The sequence below is a fragment of the Anoplophora glabripennis genome, unplaced genomic scaffold (genome assembly GCF_000390285.2).
Source record: "Anoplophora glabripennis isolate ALB-LARVAE unplaced genomic scaffold, Agla_2.0 scaffold533, whole genome shotgun sequence".
Taxonomy (NCBI): domain Eukaryota; kingdom Metazoa; phylum Arthropoda; class Insecta; order Coleoptera; family Cerambycidae; genus Anoplophora; species Anoplophora glabripennis.
In genome coordinates, this window is record NW_019416616.1 from 66,765 (window position 1) to 88,519 (window position 21,755).

The 21,755-nt window shown below is 30.8% G+C and overlaps 1 protein-coding gene across 4 annotated transcripts in view; it reads left to right on the forward strand.

The window, feature by feature from the left end:
• LOC108911030 (sodium/hydrogen exchanger 9B1) overlaps positions 1-21,755 on the forward strand; it is a 73,148-nt gene that overhangs the window by 20,551 nt on the left and 30,842 nt on the right. For 3 of the 4 annotated variants that reach the window (XM_018715852.1, XM_018715853.2, XM_023455093.1), the window contains exon 2: positions 16,918-17,178. In XM_018715852.1, the coding sequence (XP_018571368.1) occupies positions 16,918-17,178 (261 nt within the window). Of the gene's footprint in view, positions 1-14,955; positions 14,989-16,917; positions 17,179-21,755 lie in introns of those variants that run through there. The other variant, XM_023455094.1, reaches the window with a different exon arrangement.

Genomic DNA, 21,755 nt, shown 5'->3' on the forward strand with positions numbered 1-21,755 from the left:
CAAGATACGAAGCTTGTTATACATGTAATAAATAAATAAAATAAAAATTTTCAGTTCCGGGACTATTATTTAGGCTAGAAGTGTATTTGAAAATAAGGCAGCAAAAAAATTGTACTTATTCGAAATAAAATGTTCGGTAGGTATGAACAGCGTTGAAACGTTATTTTATTTTTAGACCTAAAATAACAATCAATAAATACTAGATTAGTAAAAAGAAGCACCGGTACAATAAACCCACAGAAGACATTGTTTATATTTTCCTTAAAACATGTGAAAATTCAAATATGCAGACGGTCATAATATTCCATGTATAATTATTTAAAGATAATGTTATCAAATGTTACCTATTATATTGCAAATGCACGACTAATGAATAAATAATACTGCTACTATCGATCGATAAGTATGAATAAATATTTCAACGATCAACTCATCTGGGTTGTATAAGTACAAATTATTATACATAGGTAATATGCAAATACAAAGGCATTAGATACAATTTGATAATTCCTTTGAATATTGTGGTTTGCATTAAACAATTGCTTAACAGTTATGCAACGGAGAATTCAGACTATGTATGGTAAATGAAAATAGTGACTGGATGTTTATACAATGAAAAGGAAGTTAGATTTTATGCAGTTTTGTCTATAGTGTCATTCAATTGGTAAGGTACATTCCATTCAAATGGAAGCATAAAAATCCATGCATTAAAGTACATTATTATGTACAGTACACACATGGTCAAATATGTGCGTCTAGTCCATACTAATTTTCAGTTCTGAACAGCTTTGTTTATCAAATACATTTATCTAGTTCATTGCAACGATATTTTTAGCCTCGATACTATTTTAACATTTCATACTAAAAGCATACGAGCGCTTAATATCATGGTAGTGTGTATCCTCCCAATTTTAAAAAAATATATTTGTCATTAATTAAACAATTCCTGAAACTGATTAAACCGTATTTTAAGTATCCATCAATATTTAGCTACACTGCGCTTTGGTTCACTGATCTTTAATAAAACTGTTGAGGGTCACTGGAATGAAACGAAAACAAAACTTATCAAATACTAAATCTATTTATTTAAGTTAAAAATGAGTAACTAATGAAAATTTTCTTTCAAATTGAAATTTTGTGATTGAGTTTTTACTTTAAAGTTTTAACGACTCCTTACAACTTTACCTTTAGGGTTTTCCAAGGGTTTGACTTCAAAACTCTATTTTAAGATCAAGGGTAGGTTGCATTTTGTCAGATATGTCAAAGACATCAAGTGCTGTCATGCGTTGAATCATAGATATTTTTTTATTAAAATGTTGCATGTTAGCAATAACTGTTTACTGACTTTTTTAAGGAAAAGGTTAAAGTTCCTACACATTCGAAAGCTTGAGACACGTTTATGTCTTAAAAGATATTTGAATACTAGTGTTAACAAAGGTAAAATGTTTGAGTTAGAAATAAAAAGTATTATTTGAAAAGTCTTCTTCGTTTTATCTTGGAAAAACAGTAAAAAAAACAATACATTCTATTGGAGACCACAAAATACTTGATTTGTCAATACCGCATGTTCCTAAATACATTGTAATGTAGGTATTTGCATCAGCAATAAAAATAAGAGTTACACTGCATTAAACTATAAAACAAATTGCTTTCAAAGATTTTTCAAATGGATTCTCCAAATATAATGGTACGCTTGAATAGTTTATTTATGACTAAATTATTGATTCATACCAATACCACTTACAATAATTGAAAATCACATCGATTTCACGAAGATTTTCACGCAAACTTGTATCAAAACGACAAACAATTTACAATAAGGAAATTATAGTAGCCATCAAAAGTGACATTTCATTGTGTATTGTACAAATTGTCAATTCATTTTACTTTTTTTGTATTATGTAGATTTTAACTATAATATTTTCTTTAAAGCAAAAATATTGTTATTATGACAGTCACATTAATGTTTGGTTGTGCTGGAATTTCCTAGAAACAGGTAGAATATTTAAATGCCTTTATATGCTTTTCTATTTATTTATATTTTTTTGGAAACTTTATCAAAAACACGTCGACAATTTGACGATAGTTTTCATTAAAATTGGAAGTAATAAATTAAATCTAAATCGTTACAATCAAAGTATTGTGTTCCTATTACTTACTACTCTTCTGCCCTTCTTTTAAAAATCGTCATATTAAACCCGACAAATATCGATCTTTAAAACAATGGAAGGATATAAATTTGTGGTTGGCCTTAACCTAGCAAGATTTGAACTGACTGTTCAACTTGACAGACTAGAAGAACACTAGTAACCCTTCTTATATAAACTACTGTGCATAATTGATGAAATATGGGGTCGATGAACGGGTACAGAACGTCTTCAATTATAAAACAAAAATGTTAATTTGCATAGAGATCATTTTTTCCCGCTTGGCATTGTCCTAAGCTCTAAAGTAAATCAGTTCGTATTCGAGTTATATTCTGCCTAATCATGCATTTCTTTTTGTTTGAAAATATTTCCAATCTATTCAGGAGCTCTTATAAATGCAGAATAATGCTGTTCTGCCTCAAATATACTAAGATTTAGCTAAAGACAGCAATCTACTAAATATTATGCACGTATTTTAATTTTTATTTTTTCCATGTTTGGAAATAGTGTACCTACTATGTACCTAGTAGTAAGTAGCATAAGCATTAAGTCCGGGAATGTACTTTACTAAGAGGTACACATACTATTTTTCCTGAAATCGCAAACAATATTGATTAATTAATATGAACTAAGAAATTTTTATTAATGCATACCTAACATTTCTTCATTACAATCCTGTTGCTTATGAAATCGTTTCCTTGACAATCATTGTTTATTTATTATTGTCACAAAACTCAATTCTTTTAATAAGTGCTAAAATATATTAAAAAGTATTTAAAATGCATGTCTGCATGTCTGAAATTATGCCGAAAAAGTACATATTACCGAACGAATTTAGAAAAAAATATATATATATCGGGCGTTTCACGTCAACGGGCACAGTGGACTGCCCAGAATAAAAATGCATCAATATTGACGTTCGACGTGTCAAAAGCTTCGTATTTAAAAACACTATCGAAAGCCGTCTTATGATTTTAAAAAAAAACATCATGGCGGTTCCAATATGGCGTCCGCAATCATTCTGTTTAATGAGCAATATTGATAGATGAGAAACATAAAAATACTGTATTGTAGACTGAATCACCGTATCTATATATTTTGGGGTTGCTGATTTCCAATTCAATATTCGTTAAACCCCATCTGGTCACTATTCATCCCTAACCTTAAAAATACTTCAAATCGTTGTCTAATCACCACAATTTATGTTTTCGGAATCGCTGAAACCAATTTTGATATCAATATAACTTCAATTAGTGAGAGTTCATGCTTAACCTCAAAAAAGCAATGCAAATTGCTAAGATTATACTTTTCTACGTTTAGGAATGAAGTGTAACCAATATATCTTTATATTTTTGAGGTCACTGAATCGAATTCCTACATCCCTTTGAACCCAACTTAACAGTAATTTCGCTATTAATTAAAATGGTTTTGTTTATTTATTTTATTATTTATGCATTTTATGTATTGTTTATTTAAAAATACATCATTGTAAATTGGGTACATTGATGAGGTGCGTAATAACAATGTAGTATAATTAAAAGAATTACTTTAATTTTGAGTTTGTATAGTTGTTATTGAAACAGTTACCGGAAATTACGCTACTAAGTTACGTTTTTTTGTCGTAACTAATACATTGTAGATATCGTGAGAATTCTTAATAGTGTTCATTACTAACGAAATACTAATTTGCTCTAATTACAGTTATTATATGCTACAGGACAATGAAAATCGGGATCAATTTGTGTTTATTTAATCAATAGAACTGGAGTTATAATGAGGAGTTTCAGAATAGAAATTAAAAAAAAAACAATTAAGGAGTACGTGTAGGTATTCATCAGGGTTATAAGCTTGTATTGAGCTGTACGGGTTTATAACTCAAAAAATAGAGGTATCACTAGCAGACTGTTTCAAATACAACTTTTTTAAATCATTAATAAAACAATTGAAAATGTTATCGTTTTCGATGGAAGAACAACAAACCAGGTACATGAATAAAACATTGACCATTACCAGATGCAATATAATTGTTATTACGCCAATTGCATCAAGCAATTACGATAACTTTAGGAATTGGTTTTACTTTTACGTAAATACAAATTTTCAAGGGCAGTTGTTAAAAGAATTTGTATCTCAGTCGATTAAAATTTTTATTGTGCACATATATACCGGCATTTTTCTATAATTGCGATATAGGAATAACGCAATAATCCGCAGTTGGTGGCAAAGTGGTTTTAGTTTTATAAAAAAAGGATATTTTGAAAAATTCTTTTTTGTATATATTAGTTTCCTGTCACGTTATAATAGTTTTATTGATACTTAACATTAATAGCTTAATCATGTGGTGGCACGATGACATCTATACAGGGTGTCACAGAAATAAGTGCCAAAATGTTAATCCCTATTTAATTCATCAAAAACAATAACCGTTGTCTATTTTTTTTCAAAAAGGACTTAGTTTTTTTCTGTATAAAGACAATAGGATAATAATTTAAAGAAATTCAAAAGAACTTGTCTCTAAAAAAATCCTATTAAATAGAGTCGAAAACTCGCATACGTTACTTTGGCATCTCTATAATTCATGGGCACTTCGTTAGTGTACCGTAAACCAATTGTTTTGAACCAAGTTTAAGAAAAAATGTTTTAAGCAAAAGTTGTTACTTTTCATATGTTAAAACGTAGTTAAGAATTTGGTACCTATTTCTGGGACACCTTGTATACTAAGCAAGCAACGAAATCAAAGATTTTGATGATCTATTGAATGAAACGAATGCCTATGCTGCCCCCTCTGAAAGCGATATTTAACTTCATTGGAAATTGAGTGTCGTCAATTTAGAGGCAATCTGTATAAATAAGAATAACGTAAAAAATAAAACTACTATTCTAAACACTGCAAAATGTACTTGTTTCTAAGAACCGATTAATACGCCATAGTAATTCATGGACGCCTACTTTGTTAAAAAAAATTCACATTGGATATGTCGGTGAAATCAGACAAAATCAATAACGACTTTCTAAATATTGGAAATAATTTAAAGTAATGTTAGGAATACAGTAGTGATTAAAAATTACAGATTAGTAATAATATTGATTTAATATTTAACTTCTCTAAAGCTTTGACGTTACATTTGCTTTAACAATAAATTGACTGTATTAGCTACGATACGTATCGGTAAATAGGTATTCTAATTGGACAGTTCATTGTTGAAATTGATGTTATTAGAAACGAAAGAAGATTCTACAACTTTCTCAAAATATTGTCTTATTAAATATTAACTTTATTAACTTATTTGGTTGTTAATTAAAATAGTATATTTCGACTTGTAATTTTTTGTTTATCATTGTAACATGGAATCTTACGTTTTTCGAGTAATTAAAGTGTAAATTTTAATAAATAGCTCAAAATTGTACATAATGATTAGAAACAAATTTTCGGATTCTAGTTTTTTTCGTTTCTTTGCATTTCCTGGGAAAACTTACCATAGTAATGTATATATTTTTTTACACCATCAGAAAGTAGAGATTTCAACGAAGAAAAAGCCCACCGACGTTTTTAAAAAGCAGATATTTTGACGTGAAAATTTTCGATTGAAAATTAGGGTGCTTTTTCGATATTAAGTAAAAATAAGGTGAAAAAATAAATATTTCAAATATAAAAAAATTACAGCGTGTTTGGGACATAAATAGGTAAGTTTTCACCAAATTTCGTAAAAAAAATTTTTTTTGTAAAAGATAAAAATAAAAAACCAAAAACTTGGTTATTTGAATTTTTCACATACATTTTGATGTTATGTGAAAAAGTGTAAATACCAAAGTTGTAGATCTTTTTATTACCTGCAACTTTGCCATTTAACTTTTTTCCATAAGACTTGTAGTTTTTCCGGAAATCAAGATAAACCGTTTTTACCCTTAAAAACACCCCCTTCCCCTTCTCGACCTCAGATCGCCCGTAAATTATTTTTCCTTTCATTTCTATTATATTCTCTTCCTTTTACAATGGGTTTCATCCTACTATAATTTTTTTCACTTTTTACCATTTTTGAAGGCACTGGTCTATATTTATTAAACATAGATAAAAGATTTATTCTTTATTAAATAATTGATAATAAACAACGTACCATAGCAACCAGTAGGTATAACAAAACCTACCACATTTCATTGAGTACTAGTAAGAAATATCAAGTCGTGCGAATATTTTTTTATTAAATTCCAATAATTCCACAAATATGATTGTGATCTGATTATGGATAAAATGTTGTATTGTATTCGTGTTTTAATTGCCTTTTATCCACTTAAGAATATTAAATGGTCGAACTAGGTTTAAACATTCTTGCGTGGATAAAATGCTACTTAAAACACTTATAAAATAAATAACTATTATTCATGGGGTGCTACATCATTAATTTGATGGTTATACCAATTTTTAATAAGATAAATCATTTCTAAACTGGACACGTAACTGATTAAGATCGTTAAATACTTTTTAAAATGAAACAATGGAAGACATATCTTGATGTAGGAACTACGTTTTGTGATAAGACAGTAAACCGTTGGCCTTTTAAAGTCATTGTCACACCTACTAAATAATAATAGCGATTCTTATCGATTCATTGATCCAAAAAGTGCTGTTTATTGTATGAGTCGCACTTGAGAGGTTCTTCGGTAATTTTGTCTACTGAAATTTTAAATTGGCCTTCTTGGTTCAAGAATTTTGTAGTTTTGCATTTCTAAGAATAACATACAATTTCCTTTGTTAGTCAAAAACAGGTTGCGAAATATTTCTAATTAAAAATTGACATACTTTATTAGGAAATGTTGGTAATATTGGAATAATTTTGAACGTTGTAAAAATAATATTACATCAGGTATTTTCAAACTCAAAAAGTATTATAAAACTGAGCTTAAAGTTAGAAGAAAAATGAGAAAAATGATGAAAAGCTAAAATGTCATTAAGAAGGAAGAAGGAGAATTCTACGAAAAAGTATTAAAGTAAATAGAAAACAATTATAGAAACGAAAAGGAGCGGGGAAGAAAATATCAACATAAACCAAACTGCTATAAAGATAAAAAATAGAAAAATCAATTTTCAAGAAGAGATGATGGAAAAATTAAAGAATACTTTAATCAACTATTGAATGTAGATTATGACATTGAACAAAGAACTGAAGAACATAGAATCATCGTGCAAGAAAAAGATGTGGTGCCAGCTAGCTCACAACAAAAAGGATATTAAAAAAATAATTTCAAAAGTGAAAGATGACAACAGCCCGGGAGGTGGTAATATGACAGCGGAATTATTTAAATATGGAGGACGGGACCTTAATAACAAACTATAAGAACTATTACAAGGAAAAAACAATTGGGACAAGGAGGAATTGTCAGAGGAATTGACAGAAGCGACAGTCTGTCTACCTACACAATACATAAAAAAGGAGACAAAAATAGAATAGAATTGTTAATTGTGACATGTAAGATACTGTCAATATTTATAAAGAATAAACTTATACCGAAAATATAATATAAGACTGGAGAATACTAATACAGCCTTACAGAGAAAAATATACACGAGCCGATCTATCACGGAACAGAGAAGAAAAGACTAAAGAAAATACTTAGAAGGAATGAAGAAGTAAACAATTTATACAAGACAACATATATAGTAGGAGCCTTTTTATAATATACTTTCTAAATTTATTTTAATTTTTACAAAAAAATGGATAACAATATTAACTTCAAAACGGCTTAATATTAAATCAGGAAATTCTGGGGTTGTATTACTATTTATATGCTTAATAATCGGTATAATATACAGATCAAAATTTGCTACAGGGGCCTAAGAAAATGGAGGATCATGAGGCAAAATTTACATTTTTATTTTATACACAATTTTTTCTACTACCTGAACCGAAAATATGAAAATTTATCACATTTTGCATTAAAAAGATACTCTTGTTAGATTTTAATAGCCTGAGCCGTTTTCTAGTAAAATCCATTTCAATAATTCATTACTTACTCAAAAATTCCTAATGCAAAATAAATGTATCATATTGTGCCATGAGAAAATTACTATTTTTATTTAAATTTCCTTTTGTACTATTATTATCGTTACTGTAGTTGTTATGTAACTGTTACTAAATCGGGGTTTAATATCACAGTTAAGTAGATAGGTTTGTAGCAAACAGTAACATAAATAATAATTTTTATTAATAAAATATTATTACTATTATTATTTTTATTTGAAAATCAAAAAATACCAAAAGAAATACCTATGAAACATACAATTTTTATTATAAATGTAGTTTCACCGTGGAAGATAATATTGAATTATGGGCTAATTCACACCTGCCCGCTGCGGATAGGTGATTCGTGTGGATTCCTCTGTATCTAAACTAGTAACCTTATATAAATTTAATTTATTCTATGTTTATTACAGTATCTAAATTAAAATTTCTTAGATTGGAATATTGAGTAGGTAATCTAATCAGTAATTGACATATACCTATGTAACCTGAGGGATTATTTCTTTATTTATCTATATATCCTTATGACCAGTATCATAACGAGCCTGGATTTCAAAAGAGTTTACTATTCAATTCTCGAAGGGGAGTTTATAATTATCATTATACTTTAATAATTAATACGTGGGAACTTAGAAATGTTGTACGTTCAGAGAATGAATACCAGACACTTACGTATGCATATTTTGAAACACAGGACGCTAGAAGCATTAGACTAAATAGTGAGCCGTCATTGGTTGTTTCGGAATTCGGATTAGTGGCGGGAGTTTTAAATGCATAATGAATTCACACATATTGCGTAACTGTCCATAGGACTTACATGTAATTAGAATGTAAAGTACTTCAAGTCTAGCCAGAATTAAAAAACCACTAATATGTAAATAAATGACTATATATTGTCAAAAATACTTTAATTTAACTTCAAGAGTATAAATTATTCAATTGACATTCGAGACAGTGGCAATAACTGAAATGCTAATTGTTTTTTATTGTCCTATTTAAATTTGTACCTATACTCGGCGGCCGAAATTATAAAGAGTGACTAATACATAATATAAAAACACTATTACCATAATGCGTATAAAATATAAAATGATTTCTATACGGTTCAATATTATTTATCTTTGTGCCGCTCGCCATGCACATCGGTACAATTTATAATCGTCTATAGACTGAGTTACACTGAACGTCGATCTATATTTTATCTCTGTCTTTTGCACTTGGTAGGGAATAGGGAAATGCTTTTTTAGTGGGTGTAGACGGACTTGATTTGCCCGACCTGAGAAACGCCATAGCATAAGCGTAGACAAGGGGTCTAATTCCATGGCTATAATAAATTTATAAATTAAAAAACACAACTGGGACGTTTTAAAATGCTGTAATAATTAAAATTGATCAAAGTGCCGGTTATAGCAAGCCGTAAAAAATATTAGATGTTATGTTTTATTATGTTTTTCCAATATTTTATATATCTTGCTGCCTTTTACGCAGACACGCCAATGGATTTTCGTTCCTGGCACGCTTCATCTCCCTTACTAGCCCAAGAGCTAGCGATGAATCACTATCTATAATTTTGGCCGTCGAGTATAGGTATTTATTTATTTTTTATAAATAATTGTCTGTGTAAATAATATACCACATTTTTCGTGGGATTAATTTCAGCATTTGCTAACTTCTCCCATGGCTTCTCATTAAACATTAACATGCTTTCGTGATATCGACAAGCCTCAGAAGCACTCATTCCATTGTCAAAATACTGTTCAAATATTTGCTTCGTCTACAATATCAGAAAATAGATTCAATTATAAATAAAATTCATACAATACCTATATTTATCACAAACAAAGTGATAGAAATCACATCTTACCTCATCAGACATTTTCAAGTATTTTAGAGAACCACTTGTTCCTATAATATGGTTATGTATTATGTCTATCTTAATTTTTCCACAAAGTGCTGGTTTCAGTTTCAAATATTTGTCATTTCTTTTCGTAGCTGGAATACATTTTTTATGACTATATCTAGTTTTGCAGTTCAGCCTGTGTTAAATTCGGTTTTATGAGAACTACACTTTTTATTTACAGCACTGTGTTGGCACACAAAGTATTTATGATAAACGACTCTGTAATACGAAATATTTAGATTAGTAGTAGGTATACTGTTTCGAATACCTAAGTACTTATGTTTACATACCTTTCTGGATTTGCCAATTCTCCATTTCTTATCCACTTCGTTAATGTATGTGCTTCAAACAAGTTTAAATAACTAGCAGCTTCGTTCNATTGTTTTTTATTGTCCTATTTAAATTTGTACCTAGGTATTTATTTTTTTTTTATAAATAATTTGGAAATGGGCCTGAACTCGCGGATGGGTTCAAAAACTGTTCCATAATTTTTCAATGGCCATTGTATGTGTAAATAATATACCACATTTTTCGTGGGATTAATTGAAGCATAATTTTTCAATGTCCATTGTCTGTGTAAATAATATACCACATTTTTCGTGGAATTAATTGAAGCATTTGCTAACTTCTCCCATGGCTTCTCATTAGACATTAACATGCTTTCGTGATATCGACAAGCCTCAGAAGCACTCATTCCATTGTCAAAATACTGTTCAAATATTTGCTTCGTTTACAATATCAAAAAATAGATTCAATTATAAATAAAATTCATACAATACCTATATTTATCACAAACAAAGTGATAGAAATCACATTTTACCTCATCAGACATTTTCAAGTATTTTAGAGAACCACTTGTTCCTATAGTATGGTTATGTATTATATCTATCTTAATTTTTCCACAAAGTGCTGGTTTCAGTTTCAAATATTTGTCATTTCGTAGCTGGAATACATTTTTTTATGACTATATCTAGTTTTGCAGTACAGCCTGTGTTACAGCACTATGTTGTCTCACAAAGTATTTATGATAAACGACTCTGTAATACGAAATATTTAGAATATTAGTAGTAGGTATACTGTTTCGAATACCTAAGTACTTATGTTTACATACCTTTCTGGATTTGCCAATTCTCCATTTCTTATCCACTTCGTTAATGTATGTGCTTCAAACAAGTTTAAATAACTAGCAGCCTCCTTACTATCATTAATATTTATACGCAAAATAAAATATTTGTCGTTGGTTTCTTCTAGTTCACACTGATAACCACTTATTCGTGTAAAATTTAAAATATCCTCGTAGTTAATCATAATTATTGAATAACCACAACTTAATAAACACCTAGAATGAAATAGAGCCACACAGCGTATTTTATGTAATAAAATGGGTTTTTATCAGAACGTGAATATGTATAATATAATATGGTAGAAATAAAAAATAGCTCGGCCTAAAAATTAGGAATATTCACTTGTAAAACACTGAATACACATAAAACGCGCCAAATCGGCATAAGATTTGCAAATCGGTAAAAAGTTTGGTTAAGTGTTTTGGTGTAAACAAACCTTACTCGTGCAGCGCCGGCGCGGCGTAGAACCAACACTGTACGATTACGAATTGACCAATTAGGCATCGTTTTATAAAGCTATGCTTCTAACGTCCTGTGTTTCAAAATATGCTTCGCTCATGTACAAGGTAATCCAGTGGTTGGTTGTATAGGGTGACACTTAAGTTGGAAGAACAAGAAAGAAACACCAAAACTTCCAGAAAGGGTTTTAATAACAATAAAAACCTGAACAAACAAACAAAATAACGACACAACGGGGTCGAACAACATTATTAATTTATTTATTGACACGCGACAGCGTACCGAGATTCAGGGAATGCGCGATCCATAGCAAAATTTGGAATGACTCTATCCATTAAGTATTAAATGAATTCGATCCTCTAACACTAAGTAGACTACTCAATGTGAAACCCAAGGAAGAACTGCCTGTTTTTCGGATCTCTCCTGAATTCGACACCTCGCTTCGACACGCCCATTTCTTGGGTCCAGAAGTTTCTCTTCTTATCTTATTGGCGGGAACCTTAATATCGGGACGCTTTGGTATATTACCTAATTGACAGGACTTACATTTATATAAATAATTCTGTGACTAACTGAACTTACAAGTAATCCTAGCCTTCCTCTAGTGACTCCGTGTAGCAATACGGAACGGATCTCATTTAATATATTCTTAATAGCTTGGAAAATCCGCCTAAAAAACAGCTGTTTGATCTATTACTTCCCTTTCCCATTATTATCAATTTAACAATTTGATTAAATTCTAATTTGGAACCTCTACGCTTTTCTCTTGGTTTCGCGCGTTATTAAAAATATAGGTTTCTTTGTTCTGTCCCAGCATAGGCTGGAGCCTCCCGGATGCAACCTGTCCCCGACTGTCACCTGGCCCCGACGGTCTAAGTGAACTTGTTCAAGAATATTCCTAAATTTTATGAGGCCTTCTTCGAAAGACGGTCTTGGCGACGTTAAACCTACTTGAAAACCCTTAACTTTCCGATAAATTAGTGTTGACTGAAATATTTTACTTTTTGGCCCATCCGTTCTGAGAACTAATAAATAAATTACTACGCGTCCCGACTTTTGTTACATATACTTGACACCTCTGTTAAGTATCATAAACAGTAATTTTCTCATGGCACAATTTGATACGTTTATTTTCAGCAGGAATTTTTTAGCACGTAATGAATTTTTGAAATGGATTTTACTAGAAAACGGCTCATGCTATTAAAATCTAACTAGAGTACCTTTTTTATGCAAAATATGATAAATTTTCATAAGTTGCATACAAAAAAAAAATAAATTGTAAAATTTGCCCCATGGTCCCGCATTTTCTTACGCCCCTGTAGTAAATGTTGATTTGCATATTACGACGATTCTTAAGCATATAAATAGTAATACAACCCCAAAATTTTGCGATTTAATATTAGACCGTTTTGAAGTTATGCAATAAAAACTGTTTCCTGAGTTATCTCTTCAACGGGCTGTATCTCCCTTAGGGGCCGCCACTAACAAAAACTCTACTAAGGTTTTCATCATGTTTCGACATGTTTTACATACTGCCCAATTTTGAGTACCTACTTATTTTGATAACACCTTGTATATGAAAAGGTTATAGTACAAAATGTTTTTTAAAGAAATTTAAAAGCTTTGGATTGAAATCCTTTTGGAACTATGAATGATATCAGTATTCGTATTCGAATGCGCAATACTCACTCCACGAATGATCTCAAAAGAAAGCGCAATTAAAAATTCCAACGGCAGTATCACTTGTACCAACGCACGTTTACCCAAGTTTAACGGAAGCTCACATCTTTTAAGGCATACGAAAGTAATAACCTACGGTTCACTGCTGTATGTGATCTGACTAAATTATTGGTAATCAGGGATAGATAACAATGAAAAAGGTGACTGTTTCGTATATTACAAATACGTGAAGAGTGATAACTGCTTCGTATGTAAAACAACAATTATTATCAAAACGGTAGAATTTAATAGTAGATTCATTTTGACAACAAAAGGTTTTTAGTCGGGGCGTTACATCTTTGAACATTTGAATCTGAAATGCAAGGTATGTCTACTTTTCCACGAAATGTATTGTAAATATAATGAGAGTTATCAGTACATAAGGAAATGTTTGAAATTTATTTTCCAAAAACTTAATCTTGGAAAACATTGATCTTTGGCTTTTAAGAACCTTCATCCAAAACGTTCCATGGAGTTCTTTCTTGATGAAAAACTCAAAGAGACCGTTTATTTTTTGTTACTGGTAATCCATGGTTCTGCTACTCAATTTCTTTAAATAAAAATACTTTTCGTCGTTTCCTATTTCTTATATATTTTTCCTAATATACTGTGCACAAAAAATACTAAATAATTCAAATCAGATTACCGTGTCGTACTTTCTTACTTTCTAATTGTTGGCGTATTAGATCGATGTTTGTAGCAAGCTGTAATGAAAAACAACATATCAATAGAGTGGCCTTCTTGCGAGGGAGTTTCAGGTGAATTGTAAATTTACGCTTGAGCGTATATCCACTGCTATTGGCTGTTGCTGGCCCTACCAACTTATCAACATGAAAATACTGAATGAAATTGCCAATGCAAGAGTTTCTGACTCTGAATATATTAGTAAAATGTCATTCTTTATCTTTAATACTATTGTAAAAAATTCCAATAAAACGTAATAAAAAAAGGTTATATATTAATTTTATTATAGTATTTTATGTACCATATAAACCACTTTATTCTCCAGCATATATCTGGTTTATAAAGTATAATTTTGTTATTTATACATTTTTAATAGTAGCTTTTATACTTCGACTTTACTTTGACGGCGAGGTATAATTTGTTCATTAGATTTTAACGGTTTTATTTAAAGCTGGACGGCACTTTAGCCCGCAGATTAGACTCCTTCAATATCATTAAAATATTAATTAATACTTACTTTGTGTTTGAAACCGCCTTCTAGGATAGTTAGATATTGGTGTGAAAGAATATGACTGCGTCGGATGGAAATTTTGGAAAATTTTTACACTTGATTGGAATTGGTTTAGTACCTTTTAACAAACTTTAATATACCTACAATTACAATAATATGTCATGCAAAATTTCCCTCATATTTTATATCGGCGTTTATTTAAAAATAATTTAATTGTACAGTCAATAAATCAATACACTATTAAATAGCAAGAATGCGATTTTCATTACTACTGGTTGTAAAGTTTGTGGCTCATAAAATACGCAAGATTTAGAACTGGCTTTCTAGGCATATTTTTCAAATAAAGGTTTTAAACCACGCTGCTGTAAATATTATTAGATTAGTTCTGCTCGTTTATTTAACAGGTGTAACAGGTGTTCTGTTAAAGGTAATATCAAAACTTTGATATAAAATGTGTTTATTTTTTAGAATTTCGATTCAAATTTTAGAAACAATTTTTTGAAGTGAATTACTGAGTAAACATGTTTTTTTGTATTGACAGATTATCTGTTTCTTGTTAAGGTAAATATAATAATGTCGTAATCTAATTACAGGAGGAAATAAACATGTTTGTTTCTATTTTGACAATTTACGTCCATGGGAATACATAGTATGTGACAAAAATGTAACATTTATTACATACATATTATTTAAATTCATGTCTTATACCTATAGTGCTAGAGCAACGTATGGTTATTAATTCGAGGACTTTATAAGGGGTGTACTAATAGATCAAATACCACCAATAGATATTGTCGAAAAATACTTTATTTCCTATAAACAGGGTGACATGAAAACTAACATTTTTATTACTGTAATTTATTTAATCGTATTATAAAACATTTACGGAAGATTTATTATTACTTAATTTATGAAACCAGGAGTGCCCATTACCAAAAATTTTGAAAAGGTTAGCATTAGCAACTATTTTATATAACCTACAGTAATACGTTTTCAAATGCTTCTGTGGATACTCCTCTGATACTATTAGTAATTTAAAAAATATATGTATAAGTATTGGGTTTTCAATAATACCAGATTCTATTAGTTACATTTAAATTATCTTGTAGTAATTGCAGTATTTCTTCGTCAATTTATGACTTATGTTACAAATCCTCAATACTTACTGACGAACGGAGCAGAACCTAATTATAGTTATGAAAGATGAAAGAATGAATTGAATATTGTCAATGGCAATGGCAATGTTACTGTTCATAAGAAACTAATCATCTACCTTACAGAGGTTCCTTCCATGGTTTTAATGACTACACTGTTAATACTATCGACAATGTAGAAAATATAAAAAAGATAATTCCGTCCGGTTTTAAAACTTTTATTTAGTAAATTTTAATAATTTTTTAAATCTAGTAATTCGACCACAGTTTCTTATTGACGTCAGGTATCGACAGAGATAAATGAACTTAACCAAAAAGATGAAAAGCATTTTTTATGGACTAATTGAATTTGGTTTACATATGTTTAAACTCTCATTACTCTGAATGTAAAACAATTATTTTTTTTTAATGTGGTCCTTAGGTATACTTCTATAGATATACCTACCTGATTTGTCAGATATATGATATCCAGACAGACCATCAGTTTACATAATTGGTGGAGTTCCTGCTACACAACTAAACGACTGTAAACATATGAAATAGCGTAGCCAATTATCCACATTTTTAAACATTACTCATATTTACCAAAGAGACAGACAAAAGCATAAGGTCTCTTATCTCGGACCCGTTGTTTATGAAATATTGAATGGTAAAAATTGCGTAGAGATATCTTGAACACAACTTAATTAACTTTTTATGAAAAGAAATTTCTGACATTCGCGCCATTTTTTCAGCCTAATACTTCCGAAGTATTTGTATAATCATTGTTTTACTGTGATATATTGATATATGTGATATAGTGATATAGTGATATGATATATTATTCCTTACTCATTGATACAAATTTACTAATGTCTCATCAAAACTTGAGTTTACTTACAACCTATACAACCTATACAACCTATAGAAATTCATCACCGTCGTGTAAGTAATCCAAAATTTACATTTTCCGTTATGACAACCACATAGCATATATTTTGCAAACCAGTAAACCCATAATGTACTCCTGTATCCCTGACTAATATTCTGGGCTTAAGGTAAACGCTCTAACCTCATTAAAAATCTGACAACGAAAAAAATATCATAAATCGCTTAAAACGCTTACCCTTAGACAGAATATTGATCATAATTCACACAGGAATTAAAGTTAATGGATTTTGTCTTAATACGTCAGCAATTAACTAACAGTTAACATTTTGCAGAGATGTCAGTTGACCAAGACCTAGTAGTATCTTCCTGTCCATCACCAGTGTCCCATTCAGACCACCACAATGGCAGAAAAGTCAGTATAGTCGATGGACCCCACTGTCACGATCGAGGTCACGACAATCCGGCCTTTGAATCACCCAGGAGTCGGAAAGTTTCCGCCGCGTCGGATCACGCTGATATGGGACCAGTCAGGAAAAAGAGCATTCTGCACAAGACCAGTGATTTCGAAAATAACAGCATATCGGGTCGTAGCGGTAAGGAAGTGTTACTTTTTTTATATTTATGTAGGATATTAAATTTCAACATAGATTTTTTTTGCTAGGTTTGATTGTACTATCAGCACATTATTAATACCATCCAAGCACTATCAGATTAGTACTTTATTATCAAAACTTGAAAAGTAATAGAAATTCAAATAAGACATCGGTGATTTTAATCTTTGCCTGCTGTTACGGCTTTTGGTTTGAGAGCTAGTTTTTTAAGTAGTAATATTAATAACAAAAAAAAAAGGATATGTGCCCCGTACCGACGCTTCCACTGCGTCACCAGAATAATGTCCTTATGCTTCCTCAAGTTTTCCATCGGTTTGCCAAATACCGAGTTGTTCAGTAGTTTATAGAAACTTTGTTAGTCTCCTGTTTCCATAATTATGTATTTAAATTTGTAAATATTTGCAGCCAAATCGATTGATTGAATTTTCATATGTTATGGATTTTAATAACTTTTAGTCCTCACTCCATAATCTAGCTTTTCAATTGTCTTTCATGGAAAATGTGTCCGATTTTCAAAAATAGTGTAGTTAATAATTTTAGTTGCTTCTTACGGTAAGTCTTTGTAGAGCATTTGAGGTTTAGGTGGGTATTCAATGGTAAACTGCAACCGATCGGCATCATCCGATTAATCGGAAATATTCAGACTGTAGAATTGATCTGTCGGTACTCTGACGTTTCGTTGGCGAGAAGTGTGCCAATCACTACGATGATTAAGCGATGGAGATATTTACGGTCTCGGTTGTCTCGAGCGTCAGTTTCTGACTATAGAAAGACCACTATTCGAGGAGCTACGGTGAAGTCACGGTATGTCCAGTGGTCTAGAGAGAAACATGTTTTACACAGGAGTAAAACTTACTTTAGAATGCATAATTTATTTAAGGTAATCATTCAATCTACCTAGTATCATCATTATCTATATCAATCCTATGTTCGATTTTGGACACGTCTATTTCGACAGATCGGTGAATTAGTACTCCGCTGGGAGAAATTATTTGTTGCCAGCATAGAGGCAAGATTTTGTGGAGCTCATGAAGTATGGATCCTAAAGTATTTCGACATCATCCGATAAATCGGAAAAATTCAAGTTATTAAATTGATCGAGACATTGCCGTGCTTTGGTCGGTAAAGTAAAAGTAAGTAAAATGATTTTATTTTCCCTAACAGTTTAAATAATTGTCAGGAAAGACACCGTTAATCGTCAAGAGCTCGAAGGCCACATCGTAATCACAATGTGATTTAGTGCATGGTTCGTATCCGATCATCTAGATAAGAGTTAAATTTTGCAATTTTATCAGTCATGGAACGAAATGAATCGATAAATCAGTTTGATTATTGTTTATTTTATACCTTTTGTGAAAGAAATGTATTCTTCCTTATTTATTGGTACAAGTGAAAAACGGGTTTTCACAAATATGACAAAATTTCACTTTATCGTGATCGAATTTTTGCTGGGCACTCAAAGATTCCATAGACTGTGGATGAGACAAGATGTCATTTACCTCGTCAGCTCGTTGCTGATAATAATTATCCCGGTACAATTTAAAACTCGAAACTTTATCATTATACGAACATTTTGGACAAAATCTGTTATTACTATTAATATGCGGTATAAATATTCTTGTGCAGCTATATACAGGGTGTCCCTGAAAAGGATGGACAACGCCTTGGATGAAAACAAGACTATTTAGCCTAACTTACCCATATACAACAGTGCACGCCTACTAGGTAGCCTTCTAAATATAGAACAGATAATCTAGTTTTTTTCAAATACTCGCAATTTGAAAACTGTTTTTCTTAGAAACTTCAAATTTGATACACATATTTTTTTTATATAAGGGCAATGTAAATATAGAATTTGGTGAGAATACATATACAGGATGTTCTCTTTCTAGTGCCTGTGCGCCACTGGCTATCCCGTAACTTTTTTGTATGTACGCCAATGACGACAGAATTTATATTTTTAAAAATAAGCACTATTTTAGAAGATTTTTTGCCTTTTACAAAATTTTGGTATCGTTTATGGATTTCGAGTAAAATTGGTATTTTTTACACATTAAATAATATAAAATCAGTTTAAGATAAATAGAACATTCTAGTACGAGGTGCCATATAACAGAGAAACAAATTCATTACAATAATTAAAAGGTTCTGAGTCAAGCTAGCTGTGACTTAATTTTAGCTTACTTTGTTTTTTATTGCAATTTATACTTTTGCTGAACTATTATGTTAGTAGTTTTGGGTTATTGTGAAGGAAATTGTTGTGCTACTGTTCGAACATATTATGCTGAAAGATTTCCTAATCGAAGAACTCCAAATCACAAAACATTTGCTAATGCAGAGAGAGACGCCTTCGGGAAACAGGACGTTTTTTACCTGTAACATTAAATCGTGGATAATGTACGGCCGGAATTATTCAGCTGGAGGAACAAATTTTGGAAAGGGTCGAAGAAATTCCTCAAGTAAATAAAAGACGTTTAGCCGCAGAGATTGGCTTTCAAAAAGTTCCTTTAATAGAGTATTAAAAGACCAGTTATTACTGGTTACAGGTATTACAGGGTATAGGTGGGTATTACAGGTTATTAAAGGTCTAACAGGTGGATAGGTAGAGGAAATAATGCCCCTTTAAAATAGCCACCTCGATCCCCGGACCTAAACCCATGTAATTATTTCATTTGAGGAGCGTTGAGGACCACAGTTTAATATAACTTTTCAGTAAATACAGACAACGAATATGGGAAAGAATACAACATGAAATTAATGTTATGATAGGTAATGCACAATTATTGGATAATTTCTAATTTTCGAAGAACTAATGTTTGCGTTTAAGAACAGGAAAGTAACTTTGAGCATTGACTGTAATATTATTTTAATGTGGTTACAAATATCAGTTTATTTAAAATGTTAATGTTGACTTTTTTACGTTATTAGTTGACATTGTTTATTTAGAATATTAGTGTTGATTTTTATTTTATTGATTGATAATACTAATACCAAAAATGTGTAGTTATTTTAATGTGACGTTTTTTCATTATTATTCCCTGCTTTGAGGCTACCGTTATAAATTATTTTTTATAAATCGGAATTTTTGCCTATATTTAATGTATGACAAATGCGAATTTTACTCGAAATCCATAAACGATATCGAAATTTTGTAAGAGCAAAAAAATCTTCTAAAATAGTGCCTATTTTTAAAAGTATAAATTCTGTCGTCATTGGCATACACACAAAAAAGTTACGGGATATCTAGTGGCGCACAGGCACTAGAAATATAACATCCTGCATATGTATTCTCTCCAAATTCTACATTTACCTTGTCCTTATATAAAAAAATAAGTGTCCCAAATTTGAAGTTTCTAAGAAAAATAGTTTTCGAATTATTTGAAAAAAAAAATAGATTATCTATTCCATATTTAGAAGGCTATATCTCGGTAGGCGTGCACTTTTGTATATAGGTAAGTTAGGCTGAAAATAGTCTTATTTTCATCCAAGGAACCTGGTCAAGCGTTGTCCATCCTTTTCAGGGAAACCCTGTATAATAAAAATAATAAAAAAATTTCAAACTAAATATAGTTCTTTGTACCAGAATTTTATTCATTTGGTTTTTTAAACCCCTTTTAAAGTTTTAAGAGAGAAACTTTTTTATCCAGTTATACTATATACTCCATGACTGTTTTAAATATGTTATTTTAAATATGACATGTAAGTAGTACCTAAAGAAATATTGCCAAATATTTACCCATCAATTAATAAATATGTACGAGATATTTATCTAACTGCACTAATGGAAACCGTCATGATAATATTTGAAATATCGCGACATAATATTATAACATCCGAGTTATTAGGACATCATTTTTGACAATGTACTTTTATATAAAAATACCGAAAGACAATAGGGAACTTGTATATGAAATATACAGGATGTAAATAAATAAGTGCGAATAAAATCAATTATGTACATGGCACGATTGGTATAGGGTAGAAATTTTATCGAACTACAGGGTAGGAAAGTACTGTAGTATAACAACCCTAGGTTCGACAAAAAAATAAGTAAACGTAGTTGTGGCCAAAAATATGTGATCGTCATAAGGAATCCCTACGTTGTGTGTATCTATTTTTAATTGACCGGAAGGCGCTGGCTACTAACTTTGTGGGGGGATGTATGGTTTAATTATATAAAACAAAAGCAGAGCAAATACACCTAACCTTTATTTACTTACAATTCAAATTAAACATGTGACAAATAGAAACAACAAAAACATTAACAACCATTTAACATAAAAGGAGAGTGCCAGGCTCACCTAAAGCTCCTGTGGGGAAAGAGCATGGCAGAGAAACCCACGATCGTTGCCCTTACCACCCAAATATAAATACAAAAACAACCGCTAACCAAAGGCATAAATTAACAACCTTTGCTAATGATAATTAAGACCTGTCTCATTTAATGTGTCACTACATGTCATCTGTTAACCCCATATTAGTCATACACACTTCCACGTAAAACTGAAAGAGATTTGGTGTTAGTTAGCCGGCAGAGCCGGAAGGTACTGAGGTCCCAT